The following is a 21,432-nucleotide window of genomic DNA, read 5'->3' on the forward strand; positions in this document are numbered from 1 at the left end:
ATCTCCACGCAACGACTGCAATAACGGCCGTTGTCAGCAATTATGATTATGTCGTTCCCTATCCGCATTATAATTACCGGGGTAATTAATATCTATCTTCAAATCGAATGCGAGACATTCGCATACGCCGCCGCGGATAGTATATTAGCTATAAAACGTCAGAGCTACGACAAGTCGCGTATGCCGCACTTTTTCTCGCGGCACGCCGCATATACGTTGAAATAAACGAGTTCGCTCGCATGCCGCTAGCCGCGATAAAGTGCAGTCGTAAAATGTCCCGCGAACTCCGTTCGTGGGATCGTGAATTAATAAATAGATGCGGAAGTTAATCAACCGTCCCACGAAGTTTACTTTTGTCAGAAATGTTGAACGTTAAATTACACGGCCGTTTAGGTTAAATTACAGTCTGCTCTATTGAATTGCGGCATGTCGAAAAGTTTTTCCGCGTGCCAGTGAAAAGTTCATCTATTTCGACAGCGATACTACCCAAGAAAAAATTACATGCAATTTCTCGTTTCTAAGATAACAATGCGTTATGCTTATAGAACAACCGGTATAGAGGTTCAAAGACAAAAGACAGGATAATATCAAAATTGAATTTGTGAAAAACGCAAGATTGCCAACTATTCTGACAAATAATTGATAAATGAATTTTATTTCACATATTGCGATATTACGAAATTCAATATCATTTCTGAGCAGCTGTTGTACACATCGAGACAAAGTACAGGGCGATGTTACAAGATAATATCCGCGGACGTTCCGCGTTCATCCCGCGAGATAGATATATTCTCGGTCGGGCCGAAATTTCGCCCGAGTGGGCGGGAACGAAAACGACATTTACCTCTCGGCGATAAAGCTCGTTCATAGGGGTCGGATAAGCGGGGGCGCCCTTGGCTCAAGGGTGCGTGGAGAGGACCTCGCTCTCTGTAGCGCGACGGTCTTCATAGCTTGCATATTTCAGAGCTCGATACAGTGAATGTAGGTCTAACAATGGCACATTGTTATTCGGACCTGTCGCGGCTGCCAGCCAAAGTGGAGCAGGGTGGCTGACGGAGGGGCGTTCGAGCCCCGCCGGCCACGGGAATACAGAGGGTTCGCGGCGGCGCGGGCGGCGGAGATCGGGAGGAGGACGGCTACGCGCGCGGCAAAATGGTGTAATATTTTTAATGGAGGGTGTCTCGGGTGATCTACGGCGCGTTGCATTGTTTCTGTGAGACACCCCGTGCATTGTATCTTCCCCATTTCTCAACCCTCTTTTCTCACCTGCTTTCTTCCCGTCCCGCCTTACTCATCCCGTCCCTCACGTCGTTCACGGTCGACGCGAGAGCGACCCCGAAAAATCCCCGAAAAATCACGTGTCACCGATGTCTGCGACGATTCAGTTTGAAATACACAAAATGCACATCACGCAGACACTTTGACGTTCAACACTTGCATTATTAGTTTAATTGTCGCTAAACAACGGTAAATATCACGCAACTACTCGCGACTCTTTTGACAAATAGGGAATATTCTCGCGAATTGCGGTCTATCGCGAAACTCGTAACCGCAATAAGTCGCGCGGGAAGAAAAATGATTCCTATAAAAGCAAGATGGTGCCAAGAATATAAAAGGAAAATCAACAGCACATACAACAATCGCGGAGGCGGGTTTGTATCGCAACATATTAATTGTTAAATGTAACGGGGAGGCAAGCGGGATTATTGAAGCACCCGCCCGTCCTTGCCCCCGTCATTGTATTCGGGACGGGAACAATGCCCCAAATTACGCCACTCCGCCGCGCGTATATACTCGGTCTGAAGGGAAAAAGAGTGTGAGATCCATTGCCAGTTTCCCTCCGGACGTAACAAGATTATATATATACGCGCGATCACTTTTCCGGCTTTAACGCCCAGCTTTTATGTTGCTCGCAATTACCCCGGTGGAAGGCATTAGCCCGTAAACAATGGCCGCGCGGCAAACAGATTAATAATCCTCGTCGAGATTAAGCCCAGTACGTATTATTTAACTCTTTAATTGGACGTTAGGTGCTTTTTCAATCTAATCGCGAAGTATTGTTAACAAATTTCGAGTCTTTAATTTTAACCGGCCGGAATTGCCGGCCCCGATCGCGTGCCCCCGATCTCTCTTTTATTCCTACAGCCCCATTTCGTGCCCCGTAATGATTTTTATATACTACGTACGTACGTCGTTCCATGTTCCATGCATTCGTTCGCCGCGCATTTTTATTGCCTCGTCGTTGAATCGAATATTCAATTTTACTTTTTCTACCCCCGGAGCTCTAGCCTTCTGTTTTTCTAGTTTGCCGCTGTATTACTTTGCATCCTGGTTCTATTGCTTTTCCCGCTGAGAAATGCGTCTCTCTCTCTCTCTCTCTCTCTCTCTCTCTCTCTCTCTCTCTCTCTCTCTCTCTCTCTCTCTCTCTCTCTCTCTCTCGCACTCTTTCTCTCGTTCTCCCTCTCTCATGAATCCGATAGCATCTACAACGTGCGCGGAAGTGTACCAACGATAACCTAGTGCCCATAATAAAAAGCAACGACAAGGTTTTAGTCAAACGCGTCGCTTAGCGAACACGTTTACTTCGTGGTAACGCTGATTTATTCATGATCGCCGCGTTTATCGCGCACCGCGCCGGTTAGCGTCGGCGAAAAATGTTAATGTTGACACGGGTTAATTGCAGAAAATTCATGTACGCGGGCTGTCTCTTTTTTTCTGCGTTCTTGTTTACACACCTCGGCCTAGACTGCCCTAGACAAAAATAGTCCCTGACATCCGTAACTAACCGCTGTAAAAAGAACTCTTTTTGCTTGGACAAGCAATTCCTATAATAAGTGAAACAGGACATTGCAGTTATGACATACAATCAATTAGAGAGAAATTACTGAGTGGGGAGGTCCAGGTTTGAATCCTGGCTGGGGTGATATTTTTCGCAATAAATTCTTTACAGTGATTTAATAAGAATGCTTATTGCCTCAAAATTTAATCGATTATCGATTTAACACTTTAAAGCACTCATATAATGTCTTTAAAAATTTTTTAAAAATATTTCTTTTACTCCGATTTCTTTAAAATTTCATATCTAGGTATTTTGAATCGCTGATTCTCGCTCGAATCTGTAATAAAAATTTCAAATTTTAAACGGTTGATTCAACTCCATATTCATAATCACTAAAAACCTCTGAATACTCGTTTCAAGTAACTAAGCCCATTTTTTTTTAGTTGTATATCAGATCCGCCATTTTAAACTTTGAAAATCTGACTCCATAATCAGCGACTCCAAAACTCCCTGTATATCTAGTTTCAAAGAATTCGTATGTAAAGAAAAATGTATGCTTCATCAAAGGGTTAAGTATGTAGATTTATACTGTTCAAGCTAGGAGCTGTGTTTTAAAGACCGACAGAAAATCGGCGCGCAGTTTACTGAGTTTGGAAAAAGTATTAAAAATTCACACAATATTATTATTAGACTACCAAGATCCAGTTCTGGTTATAAATAGCGTCCTTCTCTCTAATCGATAACATTCCTATGTTTCGAAAATAGACTCAGAAGCAATATCACAAAGATCTCTTCGAATTTTGGGTTAGAGGAGATCATGGGTTACAGTCCATATTTAATATAAAACACGTGGCTTTCGATACGCGACACGTAAGCGCATATAGGATAAAAGCCAACAAAGGGTTTGATCTCCCGTGATACCGCTTCTTTCTTTTTTCTCCTCGCCGATGGAAAGTTTTCCGAGAGAACAAGGAAAAAAGTCGCCGACGGTGTAAAGCAGAATTATGTCGCGCCGTTATAGCGGGACACGAAGCTGCCTTTTACCAGGGCTTCCTGCCGGGCGTGAGTTTAGTTAGTAAGGGCGCGAGCGAGCGAGCGCGACTACTACTAAAGGCTACCGAAAGTTTCCTTGTCGGGAAAAACCATTAGCCGGCGCGCGCCTTTTCTTTCGTGCACAGGCACAGGCGGCATACTTTCATTGCCGGCTTTGTTACGACCGTCGCGCCGAGCGGAATCTGTTTTAAAAGTATCAGGGGCCGAGAGTCCGCCCCAGCCGCAGTCGCCCCGCAAGGCGATAAAAATTTTCCGCGCGCGTGGCCTATCGCGGCGAGCTTTTTCACGCGGGTTCCCGCGTCGGCCTCGGTGCGGTTGACGAAACACGAAAACTCGGGGACATTTTCGTGCTTGGTCGTTCGTCGGGCCCGTCATCACACGCGCGTCAAACAAAGGTGTGCACGCAACTCGCCGCGTACGAAAAATCAACTTTTTCTGAATATTATAAAAATTCCCGGGATAAAAATAACGTGAATTAATTTTTGAGCCGGTTTTCCCTTCGTGAAATATTTTGTTGCTATTCAAAAAATATAATAAGGCAAACCTTCGAGACAAAAACCGGTTCTCCTTCAATTTTGTTAAAAAAAAATTAAATGCTCGAATATTTTACAACGGAACAAAAAAAGATGAATATTTAGTTTCAAGCACTATTGAGAGATATTTTTTTTAGCCCGTGGATATGTAAAAACAAATAGTTTGCGTTGCAAAGCTTCGTGGTTTACGATTATTATTCTACATATACTATATTTACTGGCATATTTGACAATGATACATAAAAGTGTGGAATAAATATCAATTAGCGCCGAAAGGTTACAGTATAAAATATCGGTATAGTTTGTGTGTTACAATTAAAAAACCCCGGGATGCTTTTTACTTTTTTCCTTCTAAAGTTGACATTATATGTTGTAAATTTTTAAATAATAATATCGAGTTAACAAGTATTGTAAATAAATGCAATAAACGACGTGTAAAAATAAAGTGACGCAGTCAAGTGAGTAATTCATTAGTCCGATGAAAAGTGTCAAATTTTCTCGTTTTCTCCAAGTTCATTTGTTTCCCGCTTTTCCGTAACACACCTCTATTTATAAATAGACATATCACTGTGAAACTTCGCTCGCGGTGCATGCCAAGCTATTTACGCGCGCGTTCAAATTAAATCCCGTCGACGTCTCGAGCACAAAAGCGAAATCATTCGAACGAGGACAGGAATGGTGATAAAAGCGGCCGCGTAAAAGCAGTCGGGAATATCTAAATTAATCCAAATTGCCAACTAACATGGAACCGCGGGAAAGGCGTTGTACGACGGGCGAGAAACCACGTAAAAATACCTCTTAATTCCGGCCGCGGGTTTCTAGACTGCGACGAAAAGCTTTCCGGCGAACTTGGAAACTCAGGAAAAGTGCATTTCGAGAGGTTAAAAGTGGAGCTGTAAAGCTGACGATATCTCCAAAACTCTTCGTGTGACCGCGTAAAAACAAATCGATCGAAAAATAAGCGCAGAATAAAGTTATCTAAATCGAATTCGCAATGAGGCTACACGGCAATTCGCATCGATGATCTGACATTTAAGTTTGAAAAATTAGATAAAAACTGATGTATTCAAGGCGATGTAGGTAATGCTGAGAGAATTTGGTCTTCGGTAGCTATTATTAAAACATATTTTCAATTTCGACGTAATTTCAATATATCCGTTATTCAAACGTGTATCAATATTATTTCAATTTCCATGTAATTTTGCGCATTCAAAGCGCGTAATTGAAAGCGTCTAATTGCTCGCACGGTTTACTTCAATGGTATTTAATTTGGTTTTAATTAGATCTCTCTTGATAATAATCTATTTTTGGGCGCGCACAACGCGCCGTCACATTATAACTCTCCCATGTTTTTATCGCTTTGTCGTCCGAAATATACCTTATTCTTGTCTCGCTCATTCCCGCTCTAAACAGCGCGGTTATTCGTTGCGGGGCGGCGAGCTCGGCTCTAAATTAATTACTAAACAATGCCGAGGCGCCGCGGCGCATGGCGTCTTTATTAAACGAGTTCGCCAACCGGGCATTTACTTAACCGACACATCACCCCCAGGGGCTGTCGCGTTTTACTCATAAATATATTCCCTTTCTCTCGCGCTCTTTCTCTTACGCTAAATTTGATTTCTCCTAGCTGTTTCGTGCCTTCGCCGACCTGTTCCGTCCAGTCCGCATTCAATTATGTATATCTCGTGCAATCGATACCGGAAGACTTCTAAGTCTAAGACTGTTAATTTTCCTCGCAGATGCTTCTACGTGAAAAGTAGTAGCAAAGTCTATTAGTTTATACACACCAGAAATTAAATCGAGAAGAAACAAAAAATGTCAATGTCGAAAGTGGAAATACTGGATTATATAATAGATATGTAAGTTTTTAAAGATCGAATCGTATAATACGTGAGAATGAAGAAACTGATATGACTCGTACAAGTCATTCGATCTGAAATTGCGCGATGATTTTTTAATCGAGAATAAAAGGCATGGGACTATAATAACGCGTGTTTCGTGGCAGCCGTCGTTGCGAATTTGTTTCTTCGTTCATGTAAAATTGATTTCTCGTTCTAGACGGCGAGCACGCGGTGGCTGACGCGCGACGTTTGTCTTGCGTTCGGACCGCAGAATTTCCGGCATCATCGTCGCCCACATAGAGACAGAGGCCGATGCGCGAGCGGTGCATCGCCGAGGCTTTCACGGCGATTGCTTTTTCGGCGTCGTTTGTCAGTCTGGACGCCCGGCGAGAAATCATTCGACTGTAGAGGGAGCTAGCGAACGCGACGTGAAACCCTTCGCCATCTTTGCCCCTTCAGAAGTACCGTCGCGTTTTCTTTTTCTTTCTTTACTTAACCCTCCGTCCGTGTACGTTTTTTTTTTGTACCGTTGGACTATTCATGACTTTAAATATCTCATTCGCTAACGTCAGAAGTTAAAATCGTTTTAACACTACCGTTTGTATAAGAGTGATATTAAATTAAAATTACCATCGTATCTTCCTTAACTCTCCGTCTGTATACGTGAATCTGTCACGTTTGATGTTATTTTTCCTTACCTTAAAGTATTTAGAAAAATCTAAAAAAAATTCACATAACATCTGTCTACATTTTAGTTGATTTTATAGTCATTTTGATAATCATCGTTTATTTAATATTTTCTGGCAGGCTTGCAAGTTTTACAATTACAGATATCGTTTTGGCTCGAACGCCATAGACCCACGTATACAGACGGAGGGTTAAGGAAGATACGATGGTAATTTTAATTTAATATCACTCTTATACAAATGGTAGTGTTTAAACGATTTTAACTTCTGACGTTAGTGAATGAAATATTTAAACTATTTAAAGTCATGAATAGTTTCAGCAAAAATGTAGGATGATAAAATTATGATTTGCTAAAAACGCTGATCGAACATGTATTTCGCGATTTTTCATAATTTTGAGCCGTTTCCGAATTATAGGGGGTGGACACTTTTCGTTGGCGGACCCTGTGTAATATTTGTCTTTAGATCACACACACTCGAATTTTTGATGTAGAATCAGAACGGAAATAAAATTGAAGCTCGAGCATTCTTTTATTCTTGAATGAACATTTATAATATAAATATAATACTTTCTTGATGCGCTAGAATGCCAATCTTATCTTAAGAAAAGTTCACTGTTATACGTTCGAATTATTTTAATGTTATTTTGATACGAATAGCTTCATCTCTCAATATTATTTTAGTAACGATATAATTGGAGAAAGACTTCGAATATAAGTGTATTTAAGTAAATTAAATATAAATTGTATTTTTATAAAGATATTTATTTTTAACGTAACTTGCAATTGATTTTCTTTCGTCGAGAATTTAATTTCAAGTTAAATCAACTATTTAACATCGCAAATGAATGAACGGTAATAAATTTAGATATACTTAACATTTTCTCCACGCGCTTGAAGAGAAAAATTTACAAAGTGAAATTTACTTACAAGGATATATATATATATATATATAACTAAAAATAAACGTTAAAAATTAAATCTTCATGAAACAAGTTGGAAACAACTTCAATATTTTCTAGAAATAGAATCCTGCATAGCGCGTGAAAAAAAAACAGTGTACATTAAACATAGTTTAAGAAAGTCACTTCAACTCCTTCTCGTTCTTTTTCCACGTATTTTACGACCGCCCTTATTTAACGAAGCGATAATGACATCGTGATACACCGAGAGAGTAATGTGAAACTTGCGCATAGGAATTTCCTAGAATTACGATGAATTTTGTTCGCAGACAAACCGCGCACGTCGCGGCTCTGTAAATCCTGTGGATTGTAAAGTTTCCACGGTCACGTGTGCCGGGAAAGTTTCCGCGTGTCAAGAAAAAGCATCAGCGGCGACGAGGCGCGTCGCCGGGCTATTTACTTCCTTATTTATTATTTTTCGTGCGGACCATCACCGCCGCGCTCCTTCCCCCCCCCTCCCCCGTCCCGATACACGCGAAACTTTCCCAGAGGATTCCCCGTGGGATCGGTGTCCGTTTCCACCGCGAAGTTGCGCCCCCGGGGGGGCGGCAACGGCAGTTCGGTAACTCAGAGGAGGGAGGACGGAGAGTGTTCTCGGGAGGGAGGCAGACAGACCGACACGGTGGCATCGGGAAACTTACGGGAGTTACGATGTTGACGACGCGAATTGGCGGGGCTGGTTAACGATAATACTGGCTTCGCTCGACGTCATTCTCGACTCTCCCGCGGCGATAAGACAATGACGCGCTGTGCCGCGGATTCGCCGAGCACGTGCGTGCGTTTCGAAACCATCACCGTATCGTTCTTGCCGGATTTCCGACTAAAAACGTTCCACATTGATCCGTTTTGGGCCAATTCTTAGAGGAAACGTTCAAAAGTAGATGCGCGTTAATTCCAATTTTCTGGAGCGAACACAATAACAGCAACAGAGCGTTCCACGTAAGTTGGCGCGTGCGCGCACAATGCAATGTCGCGAGTACCCTAACTGAATTCCGTTAATTGATTCGTCGGTTGAGTTCGCACGCTAATTAATTCGCTGACAAATTTCATTCGGAACGGCAGCCGCGCGCAGCCCTGAATTGCGCAGCGAGTTAACTAGTTCCGATGATGACCGGCAGCACACGATGACACGCGCAAGTCGCAAGTAGTGGCGTACGTGCGACTGTGTGCAGTCATGTAGACGAGGGGTTTAGTAGGGTGTAGGCGGGATGAGCCATCGCGCTCGCTCGCGCCCGAGGGATCGTTCATAAATTATGGACGCATTAATTATAACGGAGTTTGCGGACGCGAGTGTGTTTAGATTGACTTGACGGCGAAATGGCCGTGGCGTGTCCCACCCGCTCTCGCGTAGCGTCGCGCCACGCGTTTGGATGTTGCCGCCGATGATCTGCAGTAAAGATATATGCAAGAGGCTGGATATCGGCTTAACTAATTAAACCGCATAAATAACCCTACTGTCGAGACTAATTTGGCCGCGTGGTTAGCAACCACTGTATCGGCAGGATTCGACTCGTTTCATGGATGCCGCTTTCAGCCTGCAACGCCTCGAGGCATCGAAGTCACCGTCATCGACAGGACATAGAGCGACAGCACAAGCTATTTCTTCTCTTCACGGATAGGAATGCAAAACGTTCTTATCGATTTTTATCAAATAAAAACCTATTTAAGATAAGTATATAATTTTTGACGAAACAACGTGACTATTCACTTGTGAGGTTCGACGTTACTTCGAAGTTTTTTGCTTTTAAATACCTACGACCTATGTCACCGGTAGAAGAAGAGGAAAAAAAGCGAGCGAGTGTTAAGAGGAGATCGAAATAGAGTTAGTCCGGCGAGAACAGCGTTCATGCAGCCGTTCCCAAGGTTTAGTGAAGCAAGAAAGAAGTTGAAGCGAGAAGTATGACACAGACCTCAGAGGTGTTGGCGACATCATTTGTTGGGCTACTGACCGCGTTGTTGGAGTGCGTTTGATCCGTCTTGAGTTCACGGTGATTGCTGAACTGCACGTAGACCGCTCTGCCTCTGAGTTGGGCCACGCCGGAAGCGTAGTAGGTCACCATGGTGGCTGCAGCGTTCTCATCCGCCATTTCAAGAAACGCCTGCAACAATAAAAGAAGATTTTGTCAGCTACGGAACACGCACAAGTCATTTGACTTCAAATATCTCAAATAAATTAATTAAAACACTTAAATAAATATATCATTTTTCACACAAGTGTACATATTTTGTGATACAGTTGTTAATTCTGGCTCAATTTTTTTTCTCGGTGTTAACGCATGATAATAATTATATTGTACAATTTTTTGAGACGTATTTCAGTTGCGTCTATAATTTAGTTAAATTAAAATCCCTAAATGACTTAAACGTCGGCGCTTTTAGAGCGAGACCAATAAATTAAGGTCCGATATGTAACACGCTTTTACTACTTAACTGTTCTACTATAATGCCGTGTACGATTTCACAAAGCATTTACGTTTTATAGTCTTGTTGAGCAAAATCACAGTTTGAGATAAAAGGGGATGACACGACTGTCCAAGTTTGCGCAGTTACTTTAAGCCCGAAACCGATCTCGGGGAGTTATGTCGAGATTCTTTTCTGATTTATGCGCGGCAAGGTAAAACATGCAGGATGGAACGAAAAGCATTTTTATATTTACCTCGTAGTGCAAGTCGTAATGGAATATCTGAAACTCGCGTGCGGGTAAACACGCGCGGAACAGATGACAAAATTCAAGGGAACGAGAGATGAAAACGGAGGCGGGTTCGCGAGGCAAAACTTTGTACGCGCAAGAATTTCGTTTTAATTACGTCATTCCGCGGCAAGATGGCAATTGATTCTGCAAAAATGCTTTCTTTTATTTCTCAACATTTTATTCTATTCGTTCGCTTTAATAAACATACCTTTTTTACAGAGCAAGACTTCTATCGGACGGCTATATTACATATTGTAATAATTTATATTGTAATTTCGTCGGGAAATAAAAAATGTAACCGTATAACGGAGAAAGAATAGCGTCCCTCTTGAGACCCCGAGTGAATTTCGCTTGGATTCGTTTCTCCTTTGAGTGTTCATGAAATTAATAATCCCGTATTTCTAAATCGTCCTCGTGCGCAACTCGGCGTAAAGGAAAATTCCCCGAAGACCCGGGGGTTGCAAAGTCGCATCCGCGACAGTCAAGTGGTACGTTTATCGAGGAAAACTTAATAAAAAGCATTACCTACACCGTGCCGTCCTCCGTTTTATTATCGCGGCCGACGAGGAAGAAGAGCGCGATTTCGCTGAGATAGAGAAATCGCGTGCCCAGATCTAGGGAAAATTGATTTGCCCCGAGAGAGAGAGAGGGGAGGAGGGGAGGGGAGTAAAGAGAAAACAGCGGCAGATTAATAAAACGTCGCGTAATCGTCTCGAAGAGGCGAGGAGGGGAAGATATCTCGCGATAACTGCAATTTCAAGCTCATAATGTATGTGTATAAGTGGTGGATAAGCGAAAATGAAAGGCGCAGGACAGGAAGAAAGAAGGATGTTTAAGTGCGGATCACGGTTATATTCGCCACCGAATAGCTACGAGTCTTCTTCCGTCCTCTCCGTTTTCCGCGCGATCCATTTTCAATTCAATATCGATGCATTCGCAACGCTCGCTTCTCCCTCCTCCCCATTCTCTCTCTTTCTCTCTCTCTCGAACGTTCCTCCCTTCTTCCTTTCTTCAACACCCGTCTTTTCGCTCATGACCGGAGGAGAGAGACGCGACGAGTATTGAAATGCGAATGAGATAGTTTCTTGTGCAACAAAAGCACGAGGCTCGTCGCTCGATTGTGAGGATCTCGACGAGTCAGCTGGATCTGTCGTTATTGTATCACGCGCAAGTCAAGTACTAAAAAGTGCTGTAGGGCATGTCTTATTGCGCGTTTGACTTGATAACTTTCTTAAAATTTTATTATCTCGTCCAGGTATAAGAGCATAAAAAAATAATCTGTATTTTGCGAGGTACCTTTTTACCTCGAAGCTTTGAGAGTGCTTCAAAGAAAACTTGATATCGAGAAATTCAATTTTATCCGGATAAAATGTCCGTTGTTATATATATTTTATGTAAAATTGACGTAAGTTTTCTCTGTTGAATGATATTACTGTGCGAGCACCGCTTGTATAATTTCCGTTTATTTAATTTATGATATTTAATTTACTTTTCGTAAATACATCCGCCGTGTTTGAATATTTGAAGGAGTTCTCGGTGTATATATCCCGAGTTAATAAATGAGAATTATTAAAGGAAAACAGAGAGAAGTAACAATTTAATACGTTGTATTTCTGGAAAGTTACGATATTACGATCTCGTGATAATTTCAGAGAATAAGATAAACATACCGCTATATAACGCGTGCAAACATGACATTACTTACTTTCGTTATACTTACTTTCGTATTTCGTGTACAGATTAGATTAAGAATAAGAATCGGCACGAATTTCCGAAAGAAGTTTGTGACTTATCACGGCAAAAGCAAATTTCACGTCAATATACAAGCAAATTTCGCAAATATAACCACCAGTTAATCTGAGCAATGAACTAGATGAGAAAATTATTATAACGTTACGCGCGAATGACATTATGTATTTCGAATTTATCTAGCTACGTATGTCAACGCGTTTTGGATTTGGTATCCGGACACTTACGCTAATTACAGTGTATGCAATGGACAAATTAATTAATTGTTAACGAAGTGAAACACTAAGCAAACAGTGGTATTACTTCATGCGGTATTTGTGTTTACTTCAACGAACTATCCTTTGTATCCACACTATGATCTGCAGCTGATGTAATCTTCCATTAGCGAAAAAGCAATTTGTTAATGTAGCGAATACAGCGGTACTGTTTTCGCGACGGGTAAACAACGCGTATCCATACATATATCCATAAACAAATTATGATATATTTAATTAAATGCATACATGATTAAAATAAACATTTTAAAAACGCGCGTAATAAACGCGTTTCTTTTTATCGAATGCGAAGCATTGTATGTTTAAGCGGCTCATCTCGTTACATTCATACATTTATGTATCTCCACAAAAATTATTTACACCTTTGTAAAACGCACTAGTAAATGTGAAAAATATTGAAATACTCTTTCTACCCGCGCGTGGTAGTTCATTTTGCATCGGTGAAGTGACCCAGTTTTTAGTTTGTGTATTATAGTTCGAAAATATTTGCCGAATAAGCCACGAAAAATATTGGCAAAGCGACGAGATTCGATATTGATAGAACGCTAAAGGAAATAAAATTTCTCGTCAGTAGATTTCCAAGAATTTATTTTTACTACATAAAACGCGCAATTCTGGGACCGCGATTATCATCAAGACCTTTCCAATCTCTGCTAAATTCGGGGTAATTATTTCTTACATTTGCTCTTATTGACATAAAAATTCATTATAAAATTCTAGACAAGTGCAAAAGAGTACGGTGGAGATCTTAAAAACGATCTCGTATCACTGAATCTTCGTGCAAATGATAAAAAACTATCCTTTTGCGACAATCTCTCGATTGCTAACAAATTGGTTCAGGATAAAAAAAACGTGAGAAGCCCCGAGATGATGCAATGACAGTCGGAGGGAAAAGGTCAGGGAGTAAAAAAAAATGTTCATTGACGAAAATCAGGTTACAGTCGGAACGAACGCGATCGCTCATTCGCATTTCGCACGAGAGATCGTCATTTCGCGCGCACCGGCGACGCATCTGCACGACCGAACGAACGAACGGTCGGCACAAGTGCGAATAATAATCGTAGCCGGACCGACCGACCGACCGACCCGGATTTAACGGCGTTAACTCCGTTTCCAGCGCTAATGACGCATAGAACCGCGCGCAATTGGGTTTCCGCTGCGAATGGGACGAAATCCTCCGCGCGAGATCCGCTGAATCCAGGATCAACCCTTATGTTAGCGGACTACGCAGCCGGACACGCATGATCACGTCGCTCAATTTGGCGATCAAGCGCCGCGATTTTCGGCACAATGATCCATTCGGCCGCCTAAACGAGGACGTGCGTTCGTCGATCGCGCGGCTTTAGAACGGCGGAAAATAGTATGATGTAACGATTGTAACGTATCGCAACAATCCCATCACGTTAATCAGAGAGTTACGTTTAAACGCACAAAAACACCCGGGCAAATTAATTTTAATTGGCGGGGGCTGCGGCGCACGTGCGCCACAACCGCCGATCGACGGCAAACAATCGACCCCGCAATCGGAGTTTAATGGGAGAAATTTACGGTAAAAAGTTACCCGAAAACTAGTTTTATACATCGTTGAATGAACAGGCGTGTTCTATTGTGCATGTTACGATTCGCAAACGATTTGCGTACTCGAGTACATGATCATGTTTTTCGTTTCGCTCGACGGATCGGATAAAAGATCTTGTTGCAAAACTACGCGTGCACGCGCGCGCGCACGTACGTATACGAGCGCGCGTCGATAATTATCGAGCAAACGGCACACCGTTATGGTCGGCCGCTGTATTTCACAAAAGCCGAGCATTTACGGACGATTCTCCACGCCATGTATTTCTCTCTTTTTTTTTTATTTTGTTTCCGCTGTACCAAACGCAAATAAGAGCATTCTTTGGCGAAGAGGGGGGAGGCAGCGTATACGTTTCGCTGGCTGGATGTTCTGCGTTGTTTGCCGTTTTATCGTGACATTTCGAAAGCGTTTCGGATTTCATGGACTATCCGGGAAATGTTTTTCGCGACCATTTGCAACTCGTCGTCCGTGTTCTCCAACGCCGCTGTACGCTGCATTTAATTATGATCGAGGGTGCCACGCTCCTCGCCGAGCGATTCGCGCAAGCAGCGAATTTGAAATCTATTAAATATAATCCGTTACGCGATGCCACATCGTTGCTAGACCGCGATGTATTATTTCCAGTTTTTTTTTTTTTACACCGGAGTTAATCCATCGATCACCCTAATCGAGTAAATCGTGACAGTCGTCGTGCTTGCCTGCATAACGAATACTTATGAGACATCGGACTTCTAGGGAGCTAGAATTTTCAACACACATACACACACACACACACCCACACACGCACACACACACACGAGACGTGTTGCGTAGCCAATCGCGGAAACCTCGGAACAAGGGTGGTAATCGTACGGGCGTATACACCACCGGTCGTAGCCAGAACCCCATTACGAGGGTGCCGGCTACATTTATAGGGCCGTACATCACCGAGAAAAGGCAGGCGGAGGACTTTATTATTTTGCAGATAGGTTTATATATCGGTGGCTTTTGCAGCGAGAGTGAGCGGTGTCTTTCCTTGACTTCTCTCAGGATCAAAAAGGTCAGATGTCGCGAATATAATACTTTCTTTGCTTCATTCCTTTTCATGGAGCGCGATATTATTCTACAACGCGTATTCATCTCGCATTGTCCCATTCCTTTTAACGCATAATAAGCTTTTGTTCCTGATGGTACGCGCGCGCGCGCGCGCGCGCGCGCGAGCAATTATATTACTGTAATTTTAAATTACGCAGTGACATAATTCACTTGTGTAATTCACCGTTGCTACGTAATAATTTTTAATTAAAAGTTCGACATATTCCCTTAACGCTGTCGTCCCTCCATTTGGGATATCGAATTAGACTGACGGTCCCCGGTACACAAATATGTTTCGCCACACGACCGAAATTCTATAATCCCCACGTCGTGACACACGATAGATTCGGACTCCCCTTCTCGTATCCTCCGCTTCGAGTCCCGGCTCTCCCCGATCTCGGAGGTTTGGACGGGCATCTCGCCCTTTGTGATCCCGGATTATCCGCAGTCCTCCTCTCTGCCCGTGCCCGGCCACGAACTTCCTAACATTTTGCCATCGAGAAACCGCGGCGCGCTCGCTCGATGTCGGCTATAAAGCCGTTATTGGATCGAATACTCGCGCCCCGCCATAAACATCCGACTTACGAACGTATTGACGGCGTACACACGTATGTATAGATAGGGTTTGTGTGGCTCGCAATGCACGCGGCCCGGAGTCGTACCGATGGATCGAAGAGTGGGTCGCTTTCGCTCGAAAAACCGACCCTTCAGAAAGCCCACCCTTCTATCTTCCTTCCTTCCGCGTCGTTCAACCTCGCTCGCGAAGCTCCGCCGAAATTTATTCGCATCCGGTGAATAAGTCCATCCCGAGTTCGCGAATTCCCGCGGGTGCTTTCTTAGCGATACGTCTCGCATTTCGCAGACTTGGGAAGGATAGTTTCTTTTGGAAAGTCCGATAATCGCGGTATTCGACGGCCACAGAGATTACTGTCATCCAGCTTCTGAATCTGTCGTGGTTTCACAGAAAATATGCGAGTATAAAAGGAAAAAAAGGAAGATATATTATATATACACGTCTTTTCAAGACAATTGCATTTCAATTTTCAAGTTCTTCGAATAATAGGAATTGAATGAATATTTATTTAAAATTTTATTATTATTTATAATTAAGAATAAATAAATCGCAAAAAAATTGCCGTTTGGTTTCTGCTCAGAGGAAATCCAAGTTAGCTAGTAGCAAAAAGAAATCGCGATAGTACCACGACACCCTATAGAGATAGGCAATTTGTCATGAGATTGTTATTAGAGCGGATAGAAGCGGAACCTCGTTATCATTGACGGAGTTATAAGCGTTATAAGCCATCCGCTAAGTTTCTAGCGAGTTTCGGTGCAGAGAGGGACAGGAAAGGGGTGAAATGCGAGATGAGAGGATTGGGGGACAAGCGAGAGAGAGAGAGAGAGAGAGAGAGAGAGAGAGAGAGAGAGAAATGGGGACGGCGGGATATGCCTCAGCGGGAAGAAGACGGGGCACGGAGAGTTATTTCTGATTTAAATAAACTCCGCTGCTACGTTCCTCGAAGCTCGTCTTCCAACGACGATTCGAACGGGGACTCGCGCGGTGCCCGAAGGTAGTTGCTGCAGGCGACGGAGGGATGAGGGCGCGCGGGGTGGAGAACATGAATGTAATTTATCTCTGCTATAAGGGACGCAAAACGGGTTTTCCTTCTGCTGAAACTACGTTTGAACTCGTCCACTGTCTTCTTCTACCCCCTTCGGTCGCTCAAGGAGAAAGAGAGAGGGGGAGGAAGGAGGTTGGGATCAACTCGGGGCCCAAGAAGGGTGGTTGTTAAGGGAGGTACGCCGCTCCGGTGAATCAAAGAAATATTATATCATTAATACAGACCCCAGGGTGCAATGGGGCCGTTGGGTGTCTGCGTGGAGCGCACTACCATCCTCCGGCAGCCTCCTTCTGTCGATTTCCCAACCACCCGAGCGAGCCAGCCACCCTCACCTTTCCCCCCCCCTTTATCCTACGCGAGAGCTCCTCTTCTCTCTCTCTCTTCTTCGCCAACTCTTTCCTTCTCACCCTTTCGCGTCCGTACCACCCCTGCGAGCCTTTCAGCCGCCCGGGGTACCTTAGGAATATATATCTTGATAATTTGACGCGCCTTATATACCGGGCGTAACTATTGTTTACGGCTTATAGGTTCGTTGGGATCGCGAATGCGCGCGACTAAGTAAAGAATGCACGGCCGCGAAAGTTGAGCGTCTCGCGTGCGTGCGTGAAATTTTTACGATTCTTTCGACGGCGACTGCCGTCGTGTGGCGCGACCGATTTTTATGGTCCCCATAAAAATATGCGTCCTGCGTATATATCAATATTTCCCGACTGGAAATCGTTAACCTTCTCGCACTCCCACCTCCCTCGTCTTCTTCCCGCGCGTATATCTATGCACGGCAGTATATTATGTTTTCGTCTTTGATATAAATAAAAAATTTTATTATTAATCTGGGACTTCAGAAAAGTTTTTCCATCTCTTATCAATTTGCATTTTTACTTTCACGTTACGTATATATGTATACATAAAAATAAGGTTTCTTTCCCAGAATTTTTTGAAAATATTTTCTTAGTCGATGACTGCGGTAAGTTTATTAGTAAGAATTAATAATGTGGTATTAATTAAGCTCTTAAATTATATTCTTCTAAGATGCTCGCTCTTTTAAGTAAAATGATCTATATTGCGAAGTTGATGTATATTGCGAAGCCTGTGGAAAATGATGCTAATACTACAAAGAAGTCCACTTTCGAACATTAAGGATTACAATCAATTAATGTCCTCCTTAATTAGGATAAATTATACGTCCATTATACTCGAAAGATGAACAAAATACATTAATAATCTTCTTATGCGCCTTATAATTGCAATATTAATTTCTCGCCGTTACAATATGTAGGATATATCAAAGTTTGTTTCAAGCATGTCGTTGCGTCTCTAATGATTTCCGAATCGATTATTCAGGATTTTTTTTCCGATCATACGAGAATGCCATGAATGTGTACGAATATATTGACAGATACGCGAACCAAAGTAAAAAGCGTCAGAGTTCATTTCAACGGTGACATTGCGACTTTAATTCGGTCGTTTATCGACGCCCGCCGAAATATATGTTCCATCCGTGACGATGCCATATTTTCCTGTATCAAGAGACGCGGGCTATCGATACACGGGATGTCTCGGAAGTGGCGCACTTTCTCCGAACCATCGATATTGAAAGCCAAACTCGTGGGGATATCTGCAGGATATCTGATACATCCTACATAAAACCAATGTAAGGGTATCCATCCTCTCATTCAACGACGCGTTTTTATCCCGCGAAATTGAAATCGGTGCATTGAAGATGGCCCGAATCATGACTGGATGCTATACGTGACAAAGCCTGTGATGAAAGCTCCGACGTTCTCGTTGTAAAAAAAAGGTAATCACGATGATCGGACTTTCGATCGGAACAAACGATGCCGAAAGAGGATCGCGTGAGACGTGTCACCCAGACAAGACGGATGAAAGAACTCTGAAAAAATTTATGTTCGACTATTATGCTTGAAGGTCTAGCACTGCTACGAAGGCTCAGTTTCGGTCTGCGTGATAAATGGCGCGTATGTATTTAAAGCAAATATCTTTCCATATGTACATATGTTAGAATATTCTCATATATACAGGGTGTAAAGCCACAGAACTAAGCAAAATATAAAATTTTTGTGACCTTAATGACTCCACTTAGAGAAAAAGTAACTTTATCATATGATATTACTTTGATACCAAACGGTTGACAGAAAATAAAAATTTAATATTTTGTTCACCTAATTTTAGAAATAATAGTCTGTACACCTTTAGTTTTACATCCTATATATATAAATATATGGATATATATTTATATATATAAATAAATCCATATAAATAAATCCATATAAATAAATATCCATATAAATAAATGGATATATATATATATACATCCATAAAGCGTCGTCTACAAAACACGGAGTAAGCGTGGAGTAAGGAGTAAGAGTAGGCAGGTGTAAGCATTATAGCCTGTTGCGTCCTGATTGGTCGAGCGTAAGTGTAAGAGTAAGAGTAGGAGTAAGAAATAAAATTAATTTATTTCGCTTACACCCTTACGCCAGCTCTCTTAAACCGAAAATAGCCCTCTTACGCCTACTCTTACTCCTTACTGCACGCTTACTCCGTGTGGACGACGCTTAAATTTTTCAATTCTATATCTTCGTCCATAAAAATTGATGTTGAAAATAATCTATATAGAAGCCGAACAATAATAATGGGAATATGTCATATAAAAAAGGGAGGAGGGGCAACGCGCCTCTCTCGCGAGCTTGGTCCCGCGATCGCGAGAGCAATGCAGGCGCCATTTATTTCCTTTTATAAAACCCGACATTTTTCCGACGAGATCGAGTGGAGCAATACCTTTTCTCTCGATTAGCTTTTCCCTTTTCCTCAAGCTTGTGCAGCGCGAACAAAAGCGGCACAACGACCGTGGAATAAACGTCTGTTGACGGTACACAAAATTCCAGTATAACAGACTATTTTTGAGGGCGGTTAAAAAAGATGGAAATGAAAGAGAGGGATGGATCTTTTATTTCGCAAATCCCCCGCCTATCGTTTTATACAACGGGTGATTTACTCTCGCGTTGAATCTCGTTTATTCCCTCCCTTATCTCTCTATCTCTTTCTTTCTTTTTTGTTTTCGCTGAATTTGATTGCGGCCGATCGGCGCGTCGCGTCGCTCGGGGATCCCGATTGCTAGTCTAAAAATTAATAAGCGCCCTGACAGATAAGCGGATTATATCGGTTCGAATTAAAACTCGCGCGTTCCGACGAGCTCACACACGCATACACAACACACATATCCGCAGGCATGCGCGTGGAGTCGGCTCGCGTGTACACGACGACAATATCGCGATATCACGAGATTCCGTTTTTCCGCGAGGGAAAATAAGCGTGCCGCCTGTGCATCTCGCGTTATTTCAGAAACGGCAAAATTTACTTTGGCGTAATCTAAGTACGCCATATAATCTCCCGTCGCGGCGGACTAAGATACCGACAGATCACCGACGCCGTTAGATAAAGCGCGCGGGGATTGCGAAACAGCCCCGAAATTTCCCACGCGAGAAGAAAATGTCGTTTCTCCCTTTGCTCGGTGACGCAAACTTATTCGCGGCGTTTTCACGAGACGAAAACCAGAGCGGTCTGTTGTAATTTTTGCCGGTACCTTCGAGACTGCCGACGATTACGACAAATCAGGCAAGTTTTACGGTTACGTAACGACCGAAAAAATCCCCAAATAAAATAAGGAATTTCTTTTTTAAATAAAAATAAAATAAGCGACCTATACTTTACGTAATTGATATCTTGCCAATTAAACAAATAGAAAATACTGTACAAATTAAAATCATATTATATTCATGTACGCGCATGTCTGTGTGAGAGCTTCCATATCAATCAAGTATCTCTCTGTTGCCTTGGAAAATGTTAATCTCATTAACGACTAAAGTTTGCTATGGTATCGTATAATGATTCGAGGAAATGTACTAAATTTTAGTATATATATTTACTACACCCACAGACTTCTATACTTTCAATACTAGACCGCTAACGGGGGCCTCGGCCATGATCCCTGCCGCCATATTAATTTGAGTCAAAATATGCTATACTACGGACTCCTACACAATAGTATGTGGCACACATAGTTCAAAAGAAAGAGCTAAATACTACAAGAGTGGTTCGACTTCGGCATCCAAGTACGCTACATGTCATAAGCATGATTTAACAATATTTAACACAGGAACAACATTTTTTTGCCTGCTTCGTCACGTATTGTAATAACGAAACGCTGATAAACGCAAATTATGAGCAACTGAACACCCGATAGAATCAATTCAATATGGCCGCATCCCCTCTTCCACTTCCACCCCGCATCAGCCTTTCGCCTGTGCGTCCATAGACGTTAGCGGTCTAGTATTATACAGAAGTCTGTGACTACAACTATTATCACCATTACTCACACACTCTCCGATTTCGAATTTTCGCCTCAGTAGGTACCATTAGCTAATAACAACAACAAGATGGGATCTCGAGTTAGTTTCCAGAAATAACACTCGTAAACAACGGGTCGGTGGTGGTTGTAAGACTATTTGCTTATCTACCATCCTGTAAAAAGGAACGGCACGAAAACTTTTCCATTGGTCGAAGGGGAAAAAAA

At 42.5% G+C, this 21,432-nt stretch overlaps 1 protein-coding gene across 8 annotated transcripts in view; it reads right to left on the bottom strand.

Annotated features, from left to right (window-relative positions):
- Heph (polypyrimidine tract-binding protein 1 heph) overlaps window positions 1-21,432 on the bottom strand; it is a 384,945-nt gene that overhangs the window by 54,738 nt on the left and 308,775 nt on the right. For 7 of the 8 annotated variants that reach the window (XM_071698916.1, XM_071698922.1, XM_071698918.1 and 4 more), the window contains one exon: window positions 9,764-9,952. In XM_071698916.1, the coding sequence (XP_071555017.1) occupies window positions 9,764-9,952 (189 nt within the window). The remainder of the gene's footprint in view (window positions 1-9,763; window positions 9,953-21,432) is intronic. The other variant, XM_071698919.1, reaches the window with a different exon arrangement.

This window comes from Temnothorax nylanderi, unplaced genomic scaffold (genome assembly GCF_030848795.1).
Source record: "Temnothorax nylanderi isolate EJ_2023f unplaced genomic scaffold, tnyl_v1.0 TNYL_tig0017_pilon, whole genome shotgun sequence".
In the NCBI taxonomy this organism is placed as follows: domain Eukaryota; kingdom Metazoa; phylum Arthropoda; class Insecta; order Hymenoptera; family Formicidae; genus Temnothorax; species Temnothorax nylanderi.